The sequence below is a fragment of the Furipterus horrens genome, unplaced genomic scaffold (assembly GCF_987537825.1).
Source record: "Furipterus horrens unplaced genomic scaffold, mFurHor1.1.pri manual_scaffold_3, whole genome shotgun sequence".
Taxonomy (NCBI): domain Eukaryota; kingdom Metazoa; phylum Chordata; class Mammalia; order Chiroptera; family Furipteridae; genus Furipterus; species Furipterus horrens.
This window is the reverse complement of record NW_028327173.1, coordinates 37,011,182-37,034,352: the sequence shown is the minus strand read 5'-3', so window position 1 is coordinate 37,034,352 and position 23,171 is coordinate 37,011,182. Positions and strand designations below refer to the sequence as shown.

At 55.3% G+C, this 23,171-nt stretch overlaps 1 protein-coding gene across 1 annotated transcript in view; it reads left to right on the top strand.

Moving 5' to 3' along the window:
- Positions 1 to 22,337, top strand: part of GLIS1 (GLIS family zinc finger 1) — a 216,480-nt gene extending 194,143 nt beyond the window's left edge. The window contains exons 5-11 of the mRNA XM_090271629.1: positions 191 to 352; positions 4,970 to 5,080; positions 8,959 to 9,091; positions 13,962 to 14,115; positions 18,571 to 18,749; positions 19,315 to 19,482; positions 21,846 to 22,337. Of these exons, the coding sequence (XP_090127755.1) occupies positions 191 to 352; positions 4,970 to 5,080; positions 8,959 to 9,091; positions 13,962 to 14,115; positions 18,571 to 18,749; positions 19,315 to 19,482; positions 21,846 to 22,003 (1,065 nt within the window). The 3' untranslated portion in view covers positions 22,004 to 22,337. The remainder of the gene's footprint in view (positions 1 to 190; positions 353 to 4,969; positions 5,081 to 8,958; positions 9,092 to 13,961; positions 14,116 to 18,570; positions 18,750 to 19,314; positions 19,483 to 21,845) is intronic.
- Positions 22,338 to 23,171: the final 834 nt, after the last annotated feature.

Genomic DNA, 23,171 nt, shown 5'->3' with positions numbered 1-23,171 from the left:
GCGTTTTTTCTGGACCTACCAGGGCTTCCCAGATAGAGTCTGTGTGCTGAGTACTTCATGGGGCGCTCAGAGACCTTGGGCTGGATGGAGTGTGGGGGTGGGGAGAGCAGAGAATGTTGGAGGCCATGTCCAGGCTGGGTGGTGGTCCCTCCGGGGGCTGCAGAGCGCCCCTCACTAGCCTCTCCCGCAGTTTGAAGGCTGCAGCAAGGCCTTCTCGCGGCTGGAGAACCTGAAGATCCACTTGCGGAGCCACACGGGCGAGAAGCCGTATTTGTGCCAGCACCCAGGCTGCCAGAAGGCCTTCAGCAACTCCAGCGACCGCGCCAAGCACCAGCGCACCCACCTTGACACGGTAGGCCCGGGGGTGGGGGCCATGGGAGAAGGGGGTGGAGCACATGTATACTCCCCCCTTGTCTAATGCAGGGTGGGAGCCAGGGTCCTCGCAGAAACCCTGCCTTCGTCCTGGGGTCTATGGACATTTTCGGCAGGATGATTGTTGGGATAGAGAGGGAAGTCCTGTCATTAGAGGATGTTTAGCGGATCCCGGCCTCTATGCCCTAGATGGTGATTTCCCATCTCCCATGTGACAACCCAGAATTTCTCTGAACGTTGCCAAATGTCCTGGGGAGGAGATAGTCAAGTCTCCCCCAGTGGAGAACCACTGCTTTAGCCCGTGGGGGCCACCAGGGCTCCAGTGTGCTTGTGTCTCCCCACAGAGAGGGTGGGCTCGCCATCCCGAGTCCTCTCCCCAGGCCTGAGTAGTCAGTCAGCCCTAGAACAGGCCCTCCCTGCTCTTCCCACCCCAGCCCCTCCATGCAGACAGGCCAGAGGCTCTCCAGGCCATTCTTTACCCCTTGAGCCCAATGGGTGAGAAGTTGAGGTGAGCAGGGCCTAAGACTCCAGGCCCCTGGAATAGGGTACCCGGCCCCAGGTGCCTGTATGTCACCTCCTTTCCCTCGTTTGTGCCAGGCAGTGAGGTAACCCGCAGCTTTCCACAGGGTCGGTCCCAGCATCCTCTGTGCACACAGACCTCAGCGGTTAACAGAGCACATGCTATGGTCTCCCATGACCTCACACTAACTCTGCCAGTCGAGGGGTTGCTAACTCATTTGACAGATGAGGAAAGCAGGCCTCTGGGAGTTTCAATGCCTGCTCAGCTGTTAAGTGGCAGAGCTGACTCAGGTGGGCCTCACACCAATCTCACGGGGCCTGTGTGAGAGGTGCACTTGGCTTGGGAGCACCCCAACCCCTGCGTGCCACAGAAGATGGGTCTGTAGCCAGAGTCCACGTATAGGCCCTCAGCCTGCCTGTGTCTCTGCTCTTCCTGTAGATGTTTGGGGAGCTCTACAGGCGGGGTCTGGGAGACCTGAGTGGATGGTATAAAATAACAGGGAGGTCATATTTGGGTCCAGGTGGGGCCCTGGGCAGAATGTTCTACACATCCCCCCCCCCCCCACTGCAACTCTCATATCACACAAACCCTCCCCCAGTTTAATCCTGGTGATAACCCACAAGGCAGGGGCCATTATCCCCATTTTGCAAACAAAGAAACTAAGACTCAGGAAGTCATTGACTGTCACCCAGCTGGTAGGTGGCAGAGCTGGGATACAAACCCGGGTCTGTGTGACTCCAAGTCCAGTGCTGGGAAAGCAGGTGTGACAGCCACTCTGGAGAGGTGGAGCTGAGCAGAGGGAATGAGGGTAAGAAGAGGCCTGTCCCCAACCTGAACTGGACCCTGCTACCATGTCCCCTCTCTCAGGCTGCGCTAACACAGGCCATGTTAGGGCCGTGAACTGAGGTGCTGTGCTAACAAATCCCCCACTTCCATTAGCTTCTCATACACCCAGTCCTTGCCCCAGGGGCACAGCACCCTGGTCACGTCTCCCAGAGGCCACAGGCAGTACCAACAGCACCGGGCCTTTCTGCACCTCCTCCCTGCAGGCCTCTCAGTGTCACCCACCCTGACTTACTCCCTTTTCTCCCTCCCTCTCTACTGCATTTCCTGGACCCAGCCCCAAAGCAACAGGCCTCTCGCCCCTGCTTGGTGCGTGAACAGAGCTCTGGGGTCAAGTCAGGTCAGGCCCAGAATGAGCCTGCAGGGTTATCTCAGGCCTTCATTGCCCCAGAAGGTCCCAGTGAAGCCCTGGAGGTACAGCCGCCAAGCCCAGCCCCTGCTTGCGCCCATCCGCACATAAACATCACTGGCAGCTCTGAGTGGCTAGGTTGCTTTCCCAGCCCCAAGGTTCAGAGGCCCAAAGGGTGATAGCCCCATGTACTCTGGGTCTTGTTTTCTGGAGGGAACCCGTTCATATCTCCAGCTCCCCTCCGGCACCAGAGAACATGGGATTCTCTCCATGGGCAGGAAAGTGGTGGAACAGACCGGAGAGGACCAACCTAACCCTGGCCCTGCCCTTGGTCCCAGAGATCCAAGGAATGCCACCTAGCCTCTCTGGGCCTCAGTTTCCTCAAATGCCTGCCTGCCTTACAAGAGAGAGATGGGAATAAACTGCAAAGACGGATGTTGAAGCCTGACACCTGGTCTGCACAGCAAATATGAACCCCTCCTTTTCTCTCTTATGACTTGCTGACAGAATGCTGACCAAACCTGGCCATGTCTCCGGCACTCTGTAGGGTTCAAGTCTTGACTGCACAGACTCCCTAAATAAGCCGCTGTCCTGCTCTGGTCTCAGTTTTCCCCTTGGCAAGATGGGGCTGATCATCTCTCTTTTGCTTGCTTCACTGGACCATTTAGGGGTGGGCATTCTCTCTTTGAAATCTTGGGCAAAGCACCCACCTTGATTTCCTCATTGGCAAAGTGGAGATGCTTCTCACGGGGTGGGTGTGAGAGGACGACCTGGGGTGGCAGGCACTCTGCACAGGGCCTGCGTGTAGGATGCGCAGTACGCGAGGGCCCTTGCTAGTGACAAGGCTCTGGAGCCGGTGCAGCGACTCCAGGCCTGGGACTTGGCTGCTTCTGGGACACCCCCAGGGTTTCCTGAGGGCTCCTGGGGGAGCTGGGCCAGAGGAATATTCCACACACGTCAGGTCAGGCCGTGAAAAAACAAACACAGAGATGGGCCTTGTGCCCTCTCTCCAGGCAAGTGTGCCTGCACACTCGGGGCTCTGTTTGTTTGCTTTTTGACAAAAGCATATGGATTTGTATCAGCGTCCCCAAGGGACAGGGCCCAGGGCATGGCAGAGCCACAGAGAGAGAGCTGGGATGAGGGGAGAGAGGAGTTGTGTGTGTGTGTGTGTATCTGTGCATATGTTGGGGTGGGGGGGTCAAGCCTATGGGAGAGGGGCCCTGTGTGTACGTCTGTCTGTCTGCATGCATGTCTGTCTGTATCTCTGTGTGGCTGGGTGGGGGCAGGTCTGAGGAGTACTGCGTACCCTCCACACCTTCCTTTCAGCAAGGCAAGCCTCTCACTGCTCTGTCTCTCTCTTTTTGCTCTCCGTTTCTTAACCTGACAACTCTCCGTGGCAGCACCAAGGTATGGTTGTCTCTTTCTGCTTCCCACTCCCCATGAGGTCCCTGAGTCAGGTGGATCAATCTCACCTCAGTCCGTGGGCAGTGTTATCTTGTGGTTTGGGGGGCTGGGGGGACAGTTCCACTTGAGTATGTCTGACAGGGACACAGCAATCCCTAGTAACCTGAGAGGTGCCACCTCCTCCAAACAATCCCCTGACCCCTACAGTCACTGGAGGCCAGAGGCCCCTGAGAAGTTGTAATCAGTAGATGTGTTCAAAGGGGACGTGAGGAGGATTTCAAGCCCCAGTCGCAACTGGAGTCCCCAGGCAGGGTGCTGTGAAAACCCATGTGGGAGAGCTCAGAACCCAGTTGTACCCTCGGAGCCTCTGCCCTGGGTCAGTCCCTGGGACCTGAGAGGAACCATGGGACCCTCCCCAGAGGAAGACTCACCACCTGGGGGACAGGGACACCGGACAGACCCAGCAGTGCAGGGTGGGCAGTGCTGCGGATGGGAAGCTGAGCAGGTGGAGGTGGGAAGAGGATTGGAGGAGGGCTTGGAGAGGAGGTGACAGAGCTTGAGGTGGGCAAGGGCAGGGTGGCAACTGGAGCAAGGCCCCAGTCACACAGGGCCTTTGTTGGCCAGGGATGAGCTGTGTCCCAAGGCACCAGGAAGTCATGGAGGTTTGGAAGAGGGCAGCCAGCTCTGGGAGAAAGGCCCTCTGGCTGAGAGCATGAGGGGAGGTGGGAGGCACAGAGAGAGCAGGGCGGGGCCCAGGCAGGAACCAAGGGAGGCAGTGGGCCTGGGTTTGCTCTGGAAGAGCAACGGGGGACCTGATGGTAAGGGACACACAGGGCACAGATGCCCAGTCTCCCAGGTCTGTGCCTGAGACCCGGTTCCCTACTGGCGTCCCATGATTGTCAGGGCAAGGGCCAGAGAGCCGTCTGGGGACTCTGGTACCACTGCCAGGTGTGGTCAGCTGCTCCTAGCCAGGGTCCCGCCATACTCCAGCCTGACCCATGTTCATGCCCCGTTGCCCCATGCTGTCCCTCTCTGTTCCCCTTTCCTCCTCCTCCTCCCCTCCAAGTCAGCCACCTCATTTCACTCCTTGTCCACTTGCTGCTTCTCTGCAGCTCTGGGCTACAAAGGGTTAACTTTCTCAGAGATAGTGTCAGAGCTGGGAGAATCCTCAGTGGGCCCCATTTTGCAGAGGAGAAAGATGAGACCTGGAGTAGACAAGCAAGTTACTTGAGGTTCCAGCGTGAGGGTGGAATAGAGACAGACCCCCTCCTTCCTTACCAGGCCAAGCACCTTCCCCAAATCCTTGAGCAGGGCTGGCTGAGTCAGACCCCTCCTGGCTGGGACATGGTGGGAGGGACAGGGCATGCGCCTGCAGCCTGCCCCTTGCCCAGTCACCCTCCCCACCACAGGTCACACAGCTGGACCTTGGGCCTGGCAGGTGGCCTCTCACTCACCCCGCCTCTACCCCTCTGATGTTGCAGAAGCCGTATGCCTGTCAGATCCCTGGCTGCTCCAAGCGCTACACGGACCCCAGCTCCCTCCGTAAGCACGTGAAGGCCCATTCGGCCAAAGAGCAGCAGGTGCGTAAGAAGGTAAGATGACCTCTATTCCAGGACACCCCTCCCCCCAGCCTCCCAGCCCCATGTCCGGCATCAAGCCAGGTACCTACATTCCTTGCGTGCATTCACCTGTCCACATCCTGAGGATGCTGCTGTCCATCATCCACCCTCTACCTCCCACCCATCCCCTGAATGTACTTCCTCATGCCAGCCCACCAGGGACCATCCCACTCCTCTCTCACCCATCAGCCCACTCACTGCGACTCACTAATTAAACATTTGAGTTCAGGCACTGGGTAGGCCTGAAGATACAAAAACGGAAAACCTTCCACGTGGACCTGCCAGTGAGAGACAGACACAAGCAGCTAACTCAGTGTAATATAAAAGAGACTGCAATAGAGGTGTGCAGAGAACAGTCAGGGGCGCAGTCAGGGCCTTAGCCCGTCAGGGGTGGGAACAGGAGGGGCATGGGAGGAAGGACACCAGGAACAGGTGAGCACAGTGGTGTGCACTCTGGGGCCTGCCTGCTGGGCTCACCACCACTGCCCTGTGGCCTTGGGCACGCTTCTTAGCGCCTTAGTTCTTCATATCCCTCAACGGTCCAGTGGGGAATCGAAGACTTGCTTTAAAGGGCTGTCATGAGGATTCAGTGAGTAAATACATATTCCCTCACTTATCGCGGGTATTACATTCCAGACCCCCCCGTGAAGTAGGAACCTTATACTTATTCGACACTCTTAAACCTACGTAACTTTAACAACATACGTATACAGCACTGCAAAATCCCGCTATACAGTGAGGCTGTGATAAGTGAACCACGATACAGTGAGGGACTACTGTATATGTTAAGGATTTAGAACAACACTTGGCCCAAAGGTAAAAGTCAGAACAGAAGGTGGTGCATTTTGTCGTTAAGTCTTGAAGAAGGAGAAAGCACCGGGCAGGTGAAGACAGAAGAGTGTACCCAGAGAGACTGAAGCTTGAAACACTGTGCATGAGGACCAGTGCATCAGGGGCAGAGGCAGGTGCTGCCAAGGAGTTGGGGCTGTCCTCAGGACAGTGGGTGCCATCAAGGGGTCTTATGCAGAGAAGGGACATGTCCCATTGAAAGATGGCTCTGGGGGCTGCTTGGGGAATGAGCTGGGGGTGGTTGGAGGGAATTTTGAGGCAGGGAACCCACGGCTAAAGAGCAGGAGAGATGGTGGGGTCTGACCTGGAGCAGAGCGGGAGGGGCGGGCAGGAACTGGGCATGGTGACCACTGGGCTGGGTGGGGGAGTGGCAGAGGAGCACCAGCGTCAGACTTGGAGGGGCTGGGTGGATGGTGGTCCCCCTCTCCAGGACAGAATTTAAGAAAGCAGCAGATTTGCAGGAGAAAGCCGGTTCTGTTTGGGACAAGGAATGTGTGCTCTGCTAAGGGACCCAGTGCGATGGGAGGGATAGACTGCAGCTCGGGGCAGAGTCTGCCTGGCTGGGTTTAACCCATCTCCAGAGGATCACTGGGACCCTGGGACTGGGCATACTTACGTGCCAGGGAGGGTATGCGGGTGAAGAGAAACATCAGGGCTCGATTCAGGGGCATCAGCGTGACAGAGGAGGACAGGAGGGGGAAGAGCCCATTAATTTGGTCAGCAAGATTTATTGCGAACCTCCTGCCTTCCAAGCACTGTTCTAACAACTGTGGATAGAGCCATGAATAAAGCAGAGAAAGGCCTAGGGGCTGGAGAAAGCAGACCACTTGAGTCTCATGGGATGGGGCATGCAGAGATGGGGTGCCAGGCCAGGCAGGCTTCTAGGGGAAAGACAATGGCGGGGAGACAGTCAGGCTCGAGACACTAGTCTTCATCCTCCAGGCAGCAGGGTACCTTGGGAGCAGTGGAGCAGAGGGACATGGTCAAAGCAAGCTTGCCGGTAAAAACACTACATCCCTGAGGATGGAGGGCTGAGCCTTAAACTCAGCCCTGTGTCTGGCGCTTCACTGGCTGTATCTTATTTAATCCTCACTATAGCCCTAGAAAGTGGGCACTATATTTTCCCCATTTTAGTGAAGTAGAAACTGAGGCTTGGAGAGTTCACATATCTGCCCAGAGTGGTACAGTGCGGAGGTGACAGAGCCAGGTCCCGTCCCAGACCCAGCTGTCTCTAGGGCCTGAGCTCTCTCCACCACTCTCAGGTTGAGGGGCCTGAGCAGGGACAGGGAGGGAATAGCCCAGGCTCCATGCCAGGGATGCTTCTGTCCCCAGCGGACTGGTGCCCGAGGACCAGAATCCTGCCCTGGTTTTCCCAGGCCCCATGCTTGGCTCACACTGAACCCCAGGGACCTGGAGCCGCAGATCTGCAAACTTCCCAACAATAAGCATCCATTAGGAGCCATCGGGGATGATGTATCTTTCTGGGTAAAGCGACCCTTGTATTATGACAGCTCCTTGGCAGCCCTGCTGCGTTTCAGAGAGAATTAGAAATGCTTTTCTTCCTTAATTCTCCTCTCCTGCTGCTCCTAATCCGATCGACATTGCGGTCTGCAAGGCATGCCTTGGCCCTCTTTTGCCAGAAACTTAATTTACATGGAAAACAGCTGCTGGGTCAGGGAGCTGAAGGCCCATTGGGAGGCTGGGCATGCCTTCCCCAAAACTGGGTGCTGGTCCTTTGGGCCCGAGAGGGTGGAAAAACCCTCAGGGCTTACTCTCAGCTGCCGTGTGACATGAGACAAGGCTCTCGCCGCCTTTGGGTAGGTTTTGTCCCGGGTGAAATGAGGATTTGAACCAGTCTACCTTCAGGGCTCTAGTAGTCCAGCTTTGGGATTTCCCTGGGAGAAGGGGCCCTTTCCCTCTAGGTACATGACCCCTCATCACCCAATGTCCCTAGGGCCCCAATCAGCCCCTCTCTGTCCTCATCTGGTCCCATTTAGAGAGGTAAAGACATTCTGAGCTGCCAGGCTTTAATCTGTCTCTAAGGAACAACTGAAGTTTATTGGCCAAAGATTTGCCAGCCCAGCATTGCTTTTAGCCAACGACCTCAGGTCCATGTATTGATTGAGTATGCCCATTGTCCTGGGACCTTGTGAGACTTGGCCAGCTGGTATCAGCTAACCCTTCACACAGCACATTCAGTGAGCATGTTCACATCCATCATTGGTTACTCCTCTCAGCAGCCTGGGGTGAGGGGATTATTGTTACTACAGGCAGGGGAGGGGAGAGCCAGAGAGGTTAAGTTATTTGTCCAATGTCACACAGGAAATAAGAGGAGATGGAGTGGGATTTGAACTCAGGTCTTCTGCCTCAGTCCTGCACCTATTTCCACTGTACCTATGCTTGGAAGAAAGACAGTAGGAGCCAGTGGAGGAAGGAGGGAATGACTGTGTACCTACTGCCTTTTCCTCATCCATCCACCTCCGTGGCAGCCATGAGAACATGCCTCACAGACCTCCAGCTGCTGCACTGTGGCACCCATCTTAGTGTCTGTGCTGAGGCCATGCCTCCTGCAGCTACTTGAGCCAGTGACTGAGGGTGGCAGGCCCTGCAGGGATGTTAAGGCCAGACCCCTTCCCGGGAGACATAGGGCACCCCCACCACTGACTTCCCACCAACCTCCTTTCCCCCTCTGCTTCCCTTGGGGTCAGACCTGGAACATGGTCTGATGGCTCTCAGCCTGCTGAGCTCTCTCACATAAACATTCCCCATTAAATTCCTTGCATGTTCAATTTCATCTTAGCATCTGCTTCTTGCACCTGAACTAACACAACCTTCACAAGGTACACAATTAGCTCCATTTACAAATGAGGAACCTGAGGAGTGAGGTGAAAGGTCCTGTCCTGGGGCCACTGCCCTTCCTGCCCAGTCCCCTAAAGCCAGGGTTATTGGAGGGCAGGTGGTCTCATGCTAACACCCTCTCTCTCCCTGTGCTTGCTCCCCAGCTGCATGCGGGCCCTGATACTGAGGCCGACGTCCTGACCGAGTGTCTGGCCCTGCAACAGCTTCATGCGTCTACACAGCTGACTGACAGCGACGGGAAGGGTGGCCGAGCCTTGGGCCAGGAGCTGCTCCCAGGTATGCGTGCCCGGAGTCAGGGCCAGGCCTACAGCCTGGAGGGCCCTTTTACTGCCACCTCGCCCTGCGGGAAGTCAGGGATGCTCTGTGGGCCACCAGGGGTCATAGCAGCAAGACTTGCTGAAGGATACTCTCCTTCACATTCTTCTGTGGCTCCCCGTTGCCTGTGGGCTGAAGTCCAGGCTCCTCGCAGCCTGGCCTCCGGGGCTGTGGGGCTTAGGCACCCCTGGCGGCCTCCTGGCCCACCCTGTGTACCTTGGACCCAGTTCCCCCTTACACTCTGCTGCCTCTTTCCTCCAAGACACTGTTCACACCTTGCCAGCCCCCTCTGTCCTCCTCTTCACTAAGGCAGCTCCTTCACTTCCTTCAGGGCCTGCCTTGGGGTTCAGGGCTGGGCCTCAGCTTGAAGCCCCATGGACTCCCCACCATCATTCCTCGTCTCAGAGGAGAAAACCTAGGCTCTGAGAGGGTGAGCAACTTGGCCATAACCATTTCCAGCTAATTGCTAAACTCTGTGGCCCAGAGACGCCCACCCTCCCAAACCCCTGGGTCCCTGAAGGCCCATCCAGCCAGACACTCTGAGCCTTTGGTCCAGCCGAGGCAGCCCGTATGTCCCTGCCATAACCACAAGCCATGGGGCAGGTCTCAGGCCCGATTCTTGGCTGCTTGGCCTAGGAATCCAGCCTGGATCAGGGCAGTGTGGCCTGTGGCTTCCAGCTGACAAAGTTGTACTCTCCCCCCGAAGAAACTGCAGTATCAGAGCAGAAAGCTCTTCCCTCTGGGATTTCTTGAATTACTCCAACTATTTTAAACATTTTTTACTTTCCAATTTTTTATTCTTTCCTTTTAGCATTGAAGTAGCAGCAGATTTAAAGCTGTCAAAGCACTTATCAAAACAGCCTTGGGAGGAAAAGGTGTTTACCCTTTCTCTGTGTCACCTTCACAGGGCTGTGTGCGCAGACAGGCTCGCCAGGGCGAGGACACCTCAGGAAGATGGGTTCACACCCTCCTCCCTCCAGCCAGGGGTGGCTTCTCATGGGGTCGGAGTTGCTAAAATAGCAGGGCAAGAAGGTACCTAGAGATGACCCAGCTCAGTGAAGAAGGTTTACCACGTGGCACTCTGTGTTGAGCAGGATTCTGAGGCTCAACAGGAAAGATGGCTGTGACTGATAGCTGTGAGCAATAGCTGCCCTGAAGCAGAGGTCCTACAGGCCCATCCTTTTTACCCTGGGAGGACTCAGGCCTGGGCTAGAAAAGGACTGACCCAAGATCATCAGAAGTCCTTAGCAGATCCATGTTGGAAGCTTCTTCTCCAAGATACCAGCCCAGAGCTTGTCTCAAGGAGAGGGGCCAGGGCCAGCGATAGCCATCTCTTGAGCACTGGGTTGGGCCGGTCACTTTACCCATCATCTCATTCAGTCCCTAGTGAGCCCCTGCTGCAGAGGAGAAGCAGAGTCACTGAGGCAGCAGCACAGGTGAGGGAGCACTGGGGAGTAGCCCTCCTGGCCAGGCCTGCTCTGCCAGTGAGTGAGCAGTGTCTTCCCTGCCTTGAGCTTCAGACCTTCTGTGATGACAGACAAGACTGTGGATGTGATCATTTATATAAGCCCAGTGTGACTGATAATTTTATCATTATTCTTATTGTGGCTCATGGTGAATACGAAGAGTAACTGTTTACTTATCCATCTCAGAGTAATGCCATAGCCAACGCTTACTGAGTCTGGGCAGGAACTGTTCTAGATACTAGACAGGCATGCAGCAAATAACATAATCCTCAAAAAGTACATGCTAGTGTGCTCTTTCCTTTCCAGATGAGGAGACTGAGTTCCTGAGAGGTCAGGCCACTTTTTGCTGAGGTTCCACAGCCAGTAAAATGGCAGAGGCCCAAAATGGACCCAGGCCATCTGGTTGCTGGCTGCGCCCTTAACCAAATAGTCAGCTGCCTCCTTGTTGTTAAGGCTACACTTTGCCAAACTGAGCACCTACTGTGTACCAGACCCTGTGCTGGTCCCTGACCTTGAGCAGTTTCTCTCACAGCAGAGAGAAAGGACCAACCGGCAAACCCAGGAGTGCTGGGTCTCCTAAGCTTCGGCCGCCAGATTCTGCCAGGCATGTGCCTGAGGCACAGTGGGGAACAGATGTTAGGGCCAGAGGTTAAGCGCTCATGGCTGATGATTGATGATGCTGATTTACAGCCTGAAGTGGTACGTTTGGGGGAGAGGCCGGGCAGGCCCCATGGCATCCCCACTCCCACTGCCCCTCACGATGCAGTGATTCCCTCATTTCCACCCACTGTCTGTTCACATGTTCAACAAGCCTCATTCACACACTCAGATGCCCACCATGTGTTCATCCTCAGGGGACAGGATGGACAGGGACCTGGACCAGGGCAGAGCAAAGGCTGGGGAGAGCAGGGGATAGATTCAAGCAGTGTTGGGATAGAAGGGTCCTGAACCGAGGGGTGATGGCGAGGGAGGAGCTGGTGACGGTGACGTTGAATTTGTCTGACTCTAGGAAGCTCTTACAAGTGTGTGTCCCATCAGGAAGGACCTGCCATCTGCACAGGAAGCCCTCAGCAGCTTCTCTGGCAGGCCGCCTCCAGCCAGCCCGGGGCAGTGAGGACGTGAGAAGCATGCGGTCAGCATGGCTAAGGGAGGAGGAACAGGATTCATCGGGATTCTAGGCCTTCCAAGCTGTCAGGCCCCCAAATTGGTTCAAGGTGGCAGGTGAGGTAGTGCTAGCAAGAGTGGTGAGTGAAGCAAGCCATGAGCAGTGCCAAGCCAGCTCCATCCACAGAGATCCCCTCCAGGGCCTTCCTGCCCGAGCTGGGGAAGGATGTGTGCCTGACGGAGCAGTGGACGGGTGGATGTGCAGTGCTGCCATGTGAGCAGAGGTCCCTCAGACAGGCAGGGGTAAGGGCTGGGGCCAAGAAGCAGAGGGCCCTCAGGAACCCATTCGGAGACCTGGGGTCTCCCAGCCAACCCACATGAACCCTGAACCAGAGGCCTCTAGCCAGAGATCTGGGCCATAACCTGATCTGGAGCCCAGGCCATTTCTTGGAGCTGGCTTTAAATGGACTTCCTTTTGGTGTTACTTGGGAGACCTGATTAGCTGCTCACTGTGTAATTTTCAACAAATCATTGAAGTTCTTAAGACTTAGTTTCCTCCTCTTAAAATGGGATCATATTATCTCCTTCTATTGACAGTTGTTGAGAAGGTTAAACTAGTGTGGGAAAAATAGCTTACACATAGAGTATTCTTAATTAACAGTAACTGTTATTAATTATACACATTTATTGTACGTGTAGAATTTCAGCTAGTGTAATCCATCCATAGTATGTCTGCTGCTCCAGCTCCAGGTCTGGGGTTGTAAACTGTTCTCCTAGGCAGAGTATTTTATTTTTGTTTTGTTTTTAATAGTTTCAATGTAAAGGCCTTAAGGGACACATTCTCTCACTTTGCCACAGTCCCCACTGCTCCCTATTGTCACCTCCACAGTTTCACTTATTTGTTCCCTGCCATGCCACCTAAGGCACTGAGCTTGCAATCCCAGTAACAGCCCTGCTCAATTCTTTGTAGTAGCTCCCTGAATCTCAGGCCTGGGACATCAGGGCCAGCCCAGGATGGACTAACCTTGGAACCCTAAACATCTGAGGAGGTAAAAGTCCCTCCTTTACCCCATTCATGAAAGAGTGTGACATGTTCTCAGATGGTCCTTATGAAGTGATGAAAAGCACTGCCTCTAGATCCATTGTGACCCAAAAGATACTTAAAACATAACAGCGGGCCCAGGTGAGCTCTGACCAATTGGAGCGGACACATCAACACAGCTCTGGGCATGGCCCGCAGGTCCACAGAGTCCTCCCAGAACATCAACTTGATGAATTGATTTCTGCGAAAATGATGTCAATTTCTATTGAAAGTCAAATAAACATGGCCAGATTAAAAAGGGAATGCAAAATTGGCCCCATTTTTTCAGATAAAGTAGGATGTGAAAAATTCGCAACCCTTTCTCTGTCCCTCTCTGACTCTAGTCCAGAGGGGTTCATTCTCCTTTTTAAGTGGGATTCCTTGGTGAATCAGTGTCCTCAGTAACTATACTCAGACCTCAGTTGGGCTGCTGGAGCAACATCTGACTGGCCTAGTCCCCACTTATCCTCCCAACAAAGGTAAGACTGTTGGGAGTTAAAGGTGGTATCAACCTGCGGGTGTTTTAGACTCTGAGACGAGGGCATGGCTGACCCCTGTCCTCAGCTGAGACGCTCGTGCCACGTACCACCTGTGGCACCCTTCTCAGAGGCCCCCCAGGCCGGCCTGCTGTCAGCTAGCACAGGCTTGCTCTCCTTGGGACGCCTCCCAGTGGACATCCAGGTTCTGCTGCGCATCTCTGGGATGATGGGTAGTTCATTTTTCCCAAAGGTAGCCCATTACCCTACAGCAGCGTGGCCTGTTAGAGAGTACAGCCAGTCTGCTTCTCTCCATTCCAGGATCCCTGTCTGCTTCTGGGCCTACACAGTTACATAAAGCAAGCCTCCTCTTTCCCAGAACAGCCCCAGAGACCTGAGGTAGCCTTCTTCATGTAGTCCCCTGTCTCAATAAAGACATGCACGCGCACACGCACAGCCTGACCACCCCATGCCTCTGGCAGCCCCTAGTCTGACCTCTGCTATCAGGGTAGACTTCAGCTCTGCACACAGCCCTTCAGGCAAGGCATGAACAAAGCGAAGTAGAACCATCATCTCCCTTGTTTGGGCCCCTAACCTGCTGGTTCCGTCATCTTTCTCGTAAGCAGGAACAGAGCCCCTGGGTCGTCCACAGCCATCTCTAGGGAGTGGCCAAAGCCCAGCCATATTTGTTTGCTTCCCTGCAGGTGTGTATCCTGGCTCCGTCACCCCCCATAATGGGCTTGCGTCAGGCATTCTGCCCCCCACGCATGATGTCCCTTCCAGGCACCACCCACTGGACGCCACCACAAGTTCCCACCATCTGTCCCCTCTGCCCGTGGCTGAGAGCACCAGGGATGGGTATGTACAGCAAGCCAGCCCTCCTCCAGGGTAGGAAGCGGGTAGCTGCATGGGAAGCAGATGCAGGCAGGTGTCCCTCACACTAAATGGTTGTTACTGATCAGGAAAACTGTCAGCGTGTAGGCAACACTTAATTTGTACTGCATCTGTACCAAACTCTTCCTGTGCCCCACAGTAACCCTACCTGGCAGATGGTATTGGCACCTGGACTTCTGGGTGCCTCACCTTGAGCACCCTCCCCTCCCCTGTGGAGGTGGCCCTGGGAAAGCTGTGTCATCACCCACCCCCTGCATTCTGGTTGACACACCCAGGCCTCCTCAGGAGCCTCACCTGGCTCCTCTTTGGCTCACGCCATGCATTTGGTGAGCAGATTGCCCACTGCCCACTCCAGAGCTGCCCACCTGGGCCTCACCCCCCAACAGCAGCCACTGCAGCTGTGACCCATTGCCGGGCCTGCGGAGCTGTCCAGGAGCCCCCACTGCGGGATCACTGCAGGGAGGCGTGGCCTCTTCCTGCATGCAATGTGGTTCCCATTGTGGCCACTTAATTGGCTAGAAATTGTGAATGTGCTAATTGCTGGTCTCTAATGCTGCCATAATCTGTTTCCTTGCCCTGCCTCCTGCCCTCCCTGCCACCTTCACTTTCCGCCTGCAGGATTTGATCAAATTTGTCCCTCAAGATCTATCTCCAGAGACTTCCTCCTCCCCTAGCCCTCCTCCCCAAGCAAAGCCTTGGCTGTCCTGGCTTTATCACCAAGTTTGTCATCCAGGGCCCCTAACTCTGCTCCTCCTTTATTCCAAGTTCAGTTAAGCCTCTGTTGTGGGCTGGCCCTGTGCCATGGACAACCCCGGCCTTGGAGAAGCTCCCTGTGAGGAGGGGAGAGGGACAAACCTGCAAGGGTTGACTACACAGACTCGCTCTGAGGGGAGGGAGCAGATGAAACTGGAAGCCCAGAGGAGACCCCAGTGGGGTGGGGGAGGGTGGCAGGGAAGTCTTCCTGGAGGGGGATGATAAGCCACGCCTCCAAGGTTAAGTAGGAACTGCCTGAGTGGAGAGGCTGGGAGGAAGGGGCAGCAAGAGTGAAAGCGGGCGTGGTGAGAGCCAGGTGTGTTCTGGGAAACTAGAGTCTTTGTGTGGGATGACAAACTCTGGAGAGAGGTCACCTGGGCCAGATCAGGAGGCCTGTGACAGAACTCCCTCTGAGTAGTCACGTGGTCAGAACTGGGGATGAGAAAGCGAGGCCTGTGGCGAGCCTAAGTCACCAGGGGTAGCATCGAATGTAGGATGGATGACAGCCCGACCCAGGGCTGGCGGGTGGGCAGGAGGAACCTCCAGAAGGCATTAGTGACATAGAACAAGAAGGGTTTAGGGAAACTGGCTGGCAACAAGAGGAAGGGCCACCGGGGGGAGCCCCTGGGTGGGCAGAAGTGCCGTTCATGGAGCAGGGGCAGGCTGTGCTGCCACAGAGAGGCAGCCTGACGGGGTGCAAAGGGGAACCCAGGAAACCAAGCCTGAGCTCTTCCTCTGTGAATGGAGCATCACAGTACCCCTGTGTCACCTGGTACAGCCTTCATGGACACCAGCTCCCACCCACCCACTCAGGCCACCTGCTCGCCCACCAGCCAGCCCCAAACATCTCCAACCAAAGAAAAATAAACCACAGAGGCCTTTCCCCTCTCGGGCCCGTGCACTCTGCTCTGCCTCATTCATCACCTGCCTGCTGCCTGCGTAAGTGCCCGTCAAAAATTCCTGCAACGAGAGGCAGAGTGATGACAATATCGAGACAGACCCCCAGCTCGCCCGCCCACCCATGCCTGCAGGAGCCGGGGCTCGAGTCATCCCAACCACCAGGCGCCCAGGTTCCTCTGGGCTGCAGGACAGAGGGGCCCTCATGCTTGACACCAGGCCCAGCTTGAATGGGTTTCTTTTTTCAGCCCCTGAGAAGAGGTGGGGGAAAGGCCTTCAACCTCCCCTTCCAGCCAAAGTCAACAGGGAAGGCCACTCGCAGCTCCCTGGTGGTTTGCTGGGACGTTTAAATAGCTTGACAGAATTATCTGATTCACTCAAAAATATGCTAAGAGGGCCTGACTTCATGACCAAATTTATTTACTCTGGCTCAGAAAAGATGCCGAATAGGGTGGTATTTTACCCCGGCTCCGTACGAGGTATGAAGTCCTAAGTCTGCCAGGCCAGTGAGGTTTTATATTAATTTTTATAGGTTCCAATTGGAGCAAAAATATTTGATTTAGGAGTCATTTGCATGACTCAGAAGTGGAGCTCCAGATGATCTTTTTTCCCTTTAAAGGGTTCAGGTACAGCAGCATAAGCTCAGTCTTCACGTCTGCTGCAGAGAGCCGTGTTCTGTTTAATTTCACTGGCTGTGAAGGTGGCAAATGTGAGTTTATGGCAGGCTTGAGACAGGAAAAACAAACTTTGGAAATGCATGTTTTTTCCCCTTCAGATCTGGTTCTCCTTAATTCTGCAATGCTGTTAATCTCTGGGTTTCGTAGCTGAACAATTCAGAAACTGGTTTGTTAGTATTTATCAGCTCTTTGCTGTGTGCCAGGCCCGGGGCTGAGCATCATGTGACAGAGGACTGAGACCTGGCCCTCCCCGCAGGAGGGGGCCACCAGGAAATCAAGGAAGAGCGGAGGAGTGTGTTTGCCAGGCTGGGATGCTCATAAGGCAGGTGGGCACCACCCAGCAGGCCCGGATGAGGATCTACCCTCCTGGCCACGCCTCGGCCCAACCTCAGCCAGGAGAACTGGTTATGAGGGCACATGGCTTGTGCACAGCCCTCCACAGTTTACAGAGCACAGTGGAAGACTGGCCCAACTGATGGTCCTGTGAGACAGGCCTAAAAATATTAATGTAGGCAATAATGATAATTCATTCTTGGTGCCTTGATGAGGATTCAGCTCATTAACCTCAGGAGGCTGAAGCGTACCTACAGGGAGTTAGATGCTGGGCTAGGGCCCCAGGATGCAGTGCGGAGTCCCGCCTTCTGCTGCCTTCAGAGCACTCACAGTGCTGGGGTCCAAACGTATGGATGGTGACCACGCAGTGGAGGGGCAGAGGCAGCAGTATGCCCAGGCTGGAGGGAATAGATGGGGACCCAGCCGAGCTACAGACATGGAGCCCACTGACCTCTCCCCCATCCCTGTTCCCCATTTCAAGATAGTCCTGCTCTCTCAGAGAGACACTGATCTGTCCCGTTAACACCTCGTGTCTTGGAGGGTGGGCCAGGGGAAAGCGCCTAGCCTACAAAAGGTCACCCGGAGCTATAACATTGAATTTGCAGTGTATTTTAATGTGATGGTCCAACAAATCCACAAATGCAAACAAGAAAATGGAGACCGAACTGTTGCACTCTCCCTCCTTCTGCAATGCACACAAGTGCTATGTAGACAGGGAGCCTTCAGCCTGGTCCCAAGAGACCCAGAGTCCAGCTGAGCTCATTTTGGCTCCTGGTCTACACGGAAGTGCAGTCCAGTTAGGTGGCCCACTTGGTGGGAGGTGATGAAGGCCCCATCACAGGATGGATTCAAGTGGAGGAGAGATGACCAAAGACAGAGACAGAGGTCACTAAAGTGCACTGTGCAGGGGAATCACGGCCACCTTGGACATCAGACCTACCTGCTAGTTTTCCTTCCCTTCATCTTGATAATGATGATCATTCACAGAGTGGCTAAGAGTGTACCTGACATCATCCTGGTGCTTTGTGTACATTGCTTTATTTTACCCTCATTGTAATTGTGTGTGTCAGTGCTGTGTGGCCAAACTAACTCAGGCAACCTCTCTGAACCTTGGTTTTCTGATCTGTGAGGAGGACACAAGAACCTCTCTCACAGGTGGAGGTGGAGGGGGAGGCTCCATGAATGGTGGCTGCTGGTGCCATGGGATGTTCTCCTGCCTGGGAACTGCCGAGGCTTTCAGTGCGGCTGCCCCAGGGCTCAGCCCCCAGATGGCCAGAGCAGCACGCGCAGTTAGTGTCAGGCCCAGCAGGGGTGGCTGGTAGCTAGCCCTGGGTAATAGGAGTTGCAGTGTGTCAGGCAGAGATCACAGCAACCCGGCAAGGAAACCCAGGCTCAGAGACATTTAGTATCTTGCCCAAAGTCACGTGGCTAGGGAGAGCCAATGGGGTCTTAAACACAGTTCTGTCAACCCCAGAGGTCATGCTTATAACCAGTGTTTTTGCTATCAGTCCTAGACACCAGATAGAAGTTTTTCTTTACAGATTCCTTTGGGGCTCTAATACTTACAAGATTAAAAAAATGTAATTCCAGTTTGAACATAGAAATAAAATCTTCCTCTTTTAACTGCACAGTTGCAAGTTAGAGCAGGCCAGCTAGTGAGACCCCCATTGCTGGAGGGAAGCAAGCAGTGGCAGCCATGCCTCTGGCCCTCACCTCCCCCAGAGCCCATCCTGCTTACAGCTGTCTCTGTTCTCTCCAGGTTGGGACCCGGCCTCCTCTCGTCCATGGTCAGCCCGCTGAAGGGGCTTGGGCCACCGCCACTGCCACCATCCTCCCAGAGTCATTCTCCAGGGGGCCAGTCCTTCCCCACGCTCCCCAGCAAGCCGCCCTACCCGCCCTTCCAGAGCCCTCCACCCCCGCCTCTGCCCAGCCCACAAGGTAAGCTCTGTCTGGGAGCCTCTCCTGCTAGGGTGCACAAGATCAATGGGATGCTGACCTGGGGGAGGCAGATGGGTAACAGTGACAGCAGGCACAGAGGGCCACACTGGGAGAAGCTGAAGTCAGGTGACCCAACACGCCTAGTTAAAGGCACTTCCTGGAGGAAATTCTCCCTGAGGGGTGAAAAAAAGTTTGTTCCATCAATAAGGTGTCAAAGGGCTCTTCCAGCAGAGGGAACAGCATCGGAGGTGGCAGGAAACAGCCTGCTGCTTAGAGGAGCAGTCAGTGATTGGGTATCTCAGCAGGGGTGAAGGTGGAAGGCCAATTGCCCCTTCCCTCAGAGCACTGTCATCGCCACAAATGACTTGAGACAGGTGCAGCCACCTGAAACTGTCACCCACTCCCTCTGCTGCAGGGCAGGAGGGGAGAGGGGCCAAGGACCCCTGACACCTTCTCCACCCCAGGGCTCTCTTCTCTGTCACACCCATCAGGCCTGGACAGGACACTGTGGGGGCCCTGGGCCCTTTTCCTTGGTTAACGCAGCCCCTGCTGCATCCCTCCGCAGGGTACCAGGGCAGTTTCCACTCCATCCAGAATTGCTTCCCCTATGGTGACTGCTACCGGGTAACCGAGCCAGCAGCCAGCGGGGACGGACTGGCTGGGGAGGCCCATGGTTTCAATCCGCTGCGGCCCAATGGGTACCACAGCCTCAGTGCACCTTTACCTGCCACAGGTAAGCCCCACCTGTATGACGTTCTTCCCCGAATGCCCACGAAGGCCCAACCTTGTGCTGGGTGCTCTATGCCCATTGTCCTGCAGGCCTAGGACAGCCCCATGAAACAGGGTCATTCCACTTTACAGAGGGGAAATAAAAGGCCCAGAGAGCTCCCGGAACCCCACAGAATGGGGACCTGCACCCTGCCTGTCTCCACAACCTCACACGGCTTCCACGTGTCTGGATTCTGGCAGGTTTCTGAAGACACAGCGAAGAATCAGACTGGAGCTCACAGTCTAGTTGATGTTCCCTTTCAATATTTACTACACACCTATTATGTGCAGGCACGGTTGTAGACCCTGAGGATCCAGCAGGGAATGAACCGAATACTGATCTCCATTTAACAGATGAGGAAACTGAAGCTCAGAAGGGCCACATTATTAGGAAGGGACAGAGCCTGGCGGTCATGCTTGCTCTTGTACTGCTTCCATGTCCCCTGCAGGGCCCTGGGCCTCCCCTTGGCTGGGGCAGAAAAGCCCAGTTAGAGGGGAGGGCTGTGCGAGGCCCAAGGCAGAGTTAGGCTCAGACCAGCAGGGCCAGTCCTGGTCAGAGCCAGGCACAGACTGGTGGGGCGGGCCCTCCCCTCCCCCTCCCCCTCCCTGAATTCTCCAAGCCAAGCCCCACTCTACATAAGCCCCAGGGCCCAGGGCCCAGGGCCAGCTGGAAGCTACCAGGTCTGGGCAGAATGGGGACCCAAGACAGAGGGAAGCCTGAGACCCTGTCCCAGAGGCCCCTGGGGCAGCTCTGGGCGTGTGCAGCTGGAGGTGGGGGCATGAGGACATAGGAACAAGCTCTGAGGCCACAGAGGAACACACAAAACTGTGGGTCCATGTTTCCTGTTCACACACATGTCCTATGTCTGTGTTGTCTTCTTTCTTCATGTGTTTGTGGAGAATGTCAGTGTGCATGTGCATGTGGGGCCGGCATGGGTGGATTCCAGGCAGTGGGAGCCCCTTGAGTGTGTAAGGATCTTGCAGGGCACACGTGCTTATGTCTGCACACATGTGCTCTCCTCGTGCTTACACTGATGTTCATGCCCCGTCCATGTGCACATACCTGTGTCCCCATCTTGTGACCCCATCCATGTGCACACACGTGTTCTCCATCCCGTAACCCCATCTGTATGTACAGACTGTGTTCAAATATAGTGTAAGTATGTCTGTGGGTGGACATGTCACATGCATGCACCATAGGCAGATATGTACCCAATCACGGGGTGGGCGTGTTCCTGTTTGCATGCACATGGATCGGTGTCTGATTAGGCACTGGCCACTGTCCCCAGCACTGCCAGCTCTCACAGAGCTGTCCTCCACCCAGCCACCAGCCCCCAGCCAACCCAAAGTGGGATTTCTTGGTTTAGCAGCAAGGCCTGAAATAAATAGTTCTGAGGGGTCAAGAGACAGCTTCCTTGCCCTCACATAAGGTCACAGATTCTTTTGGCCTCTCCTGACCCCTGCTATGTGGTGGCAGCCCAGCATCCAGCACCCATTCCAGGCCCTGCTCAGCTGCCCATATCTCCTCTGCCCAACTGAGAATGGGAACAAAGGCTTTAATAAGGTGGGGCCATGGGGCCTCAGGAATAGTTCAGCCTGATCCCATTGCACAGATGGGAAGACGGAGGCCCAACTGCCTTAGGCTACGAAAGTTCATGACAACAGTTCAGGCACAGAGGACTGGGTAAGGCAGCCTCTCCAGGCCCCTGCCAGGTTGAGAGCCTCTGAGCAGTAACCCCACCTGGACACAGCATGTCCAATAGAAGAGTCAGGTGTCATGGAACTGAATGGACCTGGATTCAAAGTCTACCTCTCCCACTGAACTTGGGCAAGTGTATTGCCCTCGCTGAGCCATCTTTTCAGCTCTACGATGGGATAATGAATCCCATCTCCCAGGATTGTTGTGAAACTTAAGTGAGATAAGGCTTCACCAAGCCCGTAGTAAGTGCCCAGTGAGTACTGGCCCCTCTCTGAGTGTCTTGTGTCTGGTCGGGTGGAGGAACCTGAAATGCTGGGTGGGACCAGCCCCTGCAGGCAAGAGCTGTGATAACCTACCCTCACACTTTCTGCCCCCCAAATCCTGCCCCACAGCTCAGTGCTGGGTGATGAATTCCCCCCCCCCCCCCCACAAGCTGCCCTGGGCCCACTGGGAATGCAAGGCCTACGGCACCTCCTGCCAAGCCCCTCCCCGCCCTACCTGGAAGGGCTGAGGGCTCAGAGCAGGTTCCACTGAGGGGACATTAGGCAGGAGGGCGGTGTCTGGGGATTGGAAAAAGTTACAAGGCATAACCCCTGAGTTCTCCAGCCTGGACCCTCTGCCCCACACAGGCTACGAGGCTCTGGCTGAGGCCCCGTGCCCCACAGCGCTGCCACCTCAGCCATCTGAAGACATCGTGTCCAGTGGCCCTGAGGACTGCAGCTTCTTCCCCAATGGGGCCTTTGACCACTGCCTGAGTCACATCCCCTCCATCTACACGGACACCTGAAGAAAGGCCCGGCCCACACCTGTCGGCCCTCCACCACAGATGCTACCTTGCCCACCCACTGTGTGTTCCCACCCTCTGTGCACCCAGCCTGAGCAGTCAGATCAAAGCTCTCCGCACACTGAGGGCGCTGGGTCTGTGGCCCGGCGCTGGCCGGGAGCAGTCGTCTGAGCCCCAGCTGTGTGCTCAGAGGTGCCCAGCAGGATCCGTGACCTGTGACGTACCCCTGACTGTGTCTTCCTTTCCTCTTCCCGGTGGTTTTAAAAATCACAGACCTCATGTATATAAAGTGTACAGAATTTGTTTTTCATTCCCCTTCCAGTTTTATACTTTTGGTTTTACAAGAAAAGCATTAAAAACTGGAAATGAGACTTGGGGGCCTGGTTCTGTTTTAGTGACTGAGCCCAGAGTCTGAGATCAGGAGAACGTGGAGGAGTGTGTAGCGACTGGGGGCATTCAGAAGGCCATGGGGAGACCAGCTAGGGCCCTGCCCCCCACACCATGTGGGGTGCCCAAGTCACATGGCCCCGCCAGCATGCCGTGAGCCTTACAGACACTGCCACTAGTCTCAGGACCTCAGTGAAAAGCAGGCTTATCCCAAATGGCAGGCAAGACGACCAAGGCTGGGACTGGAATTGGAACCCAGATCCACCTGGCCCAGACCTTTGCTGTCTGCACCAACTTCTCAGTGGGTGGAAAATGCACTGCAGTTCTGGCGTGGCTTTGGGTAAACCAGGCAGACCATGGGAGGGCAGGGCAGACCTTCCAGCAACAGAGCCCAAACAGCCTCCTGAAGGTGAGGGACGGAAGCAGGGCCCCTGCAGGCGGGCCAGGGAGCAGAGAGCATCCTTTGGGCACAGAGCACCACCCTACCCTGAATGGCTAGGGACGGAGGAGAGAGGAGGCTGGTTTTGAGGGCACAGGGCACTGAGGCTCCTAGGGGGCTGCTGCCCTCCCCCCAGCTGTCTCTCCCCATCGTCCAGCACTAGGAACAGGCCCACCATCCAGGCCTGAGCAGAAACCCTGGACATTGTCCTGTGCCTCACCATGTCACCCCGAAAGTCACCTGGTAAAAACAAATTTCTCAAGAGAAATTTCTGCCTCGTAACTGCTGAAGTGAAGCAAGGCAAGGGAGAGCACATTACTGAGCACCTACTGTGTGCTCACGTCC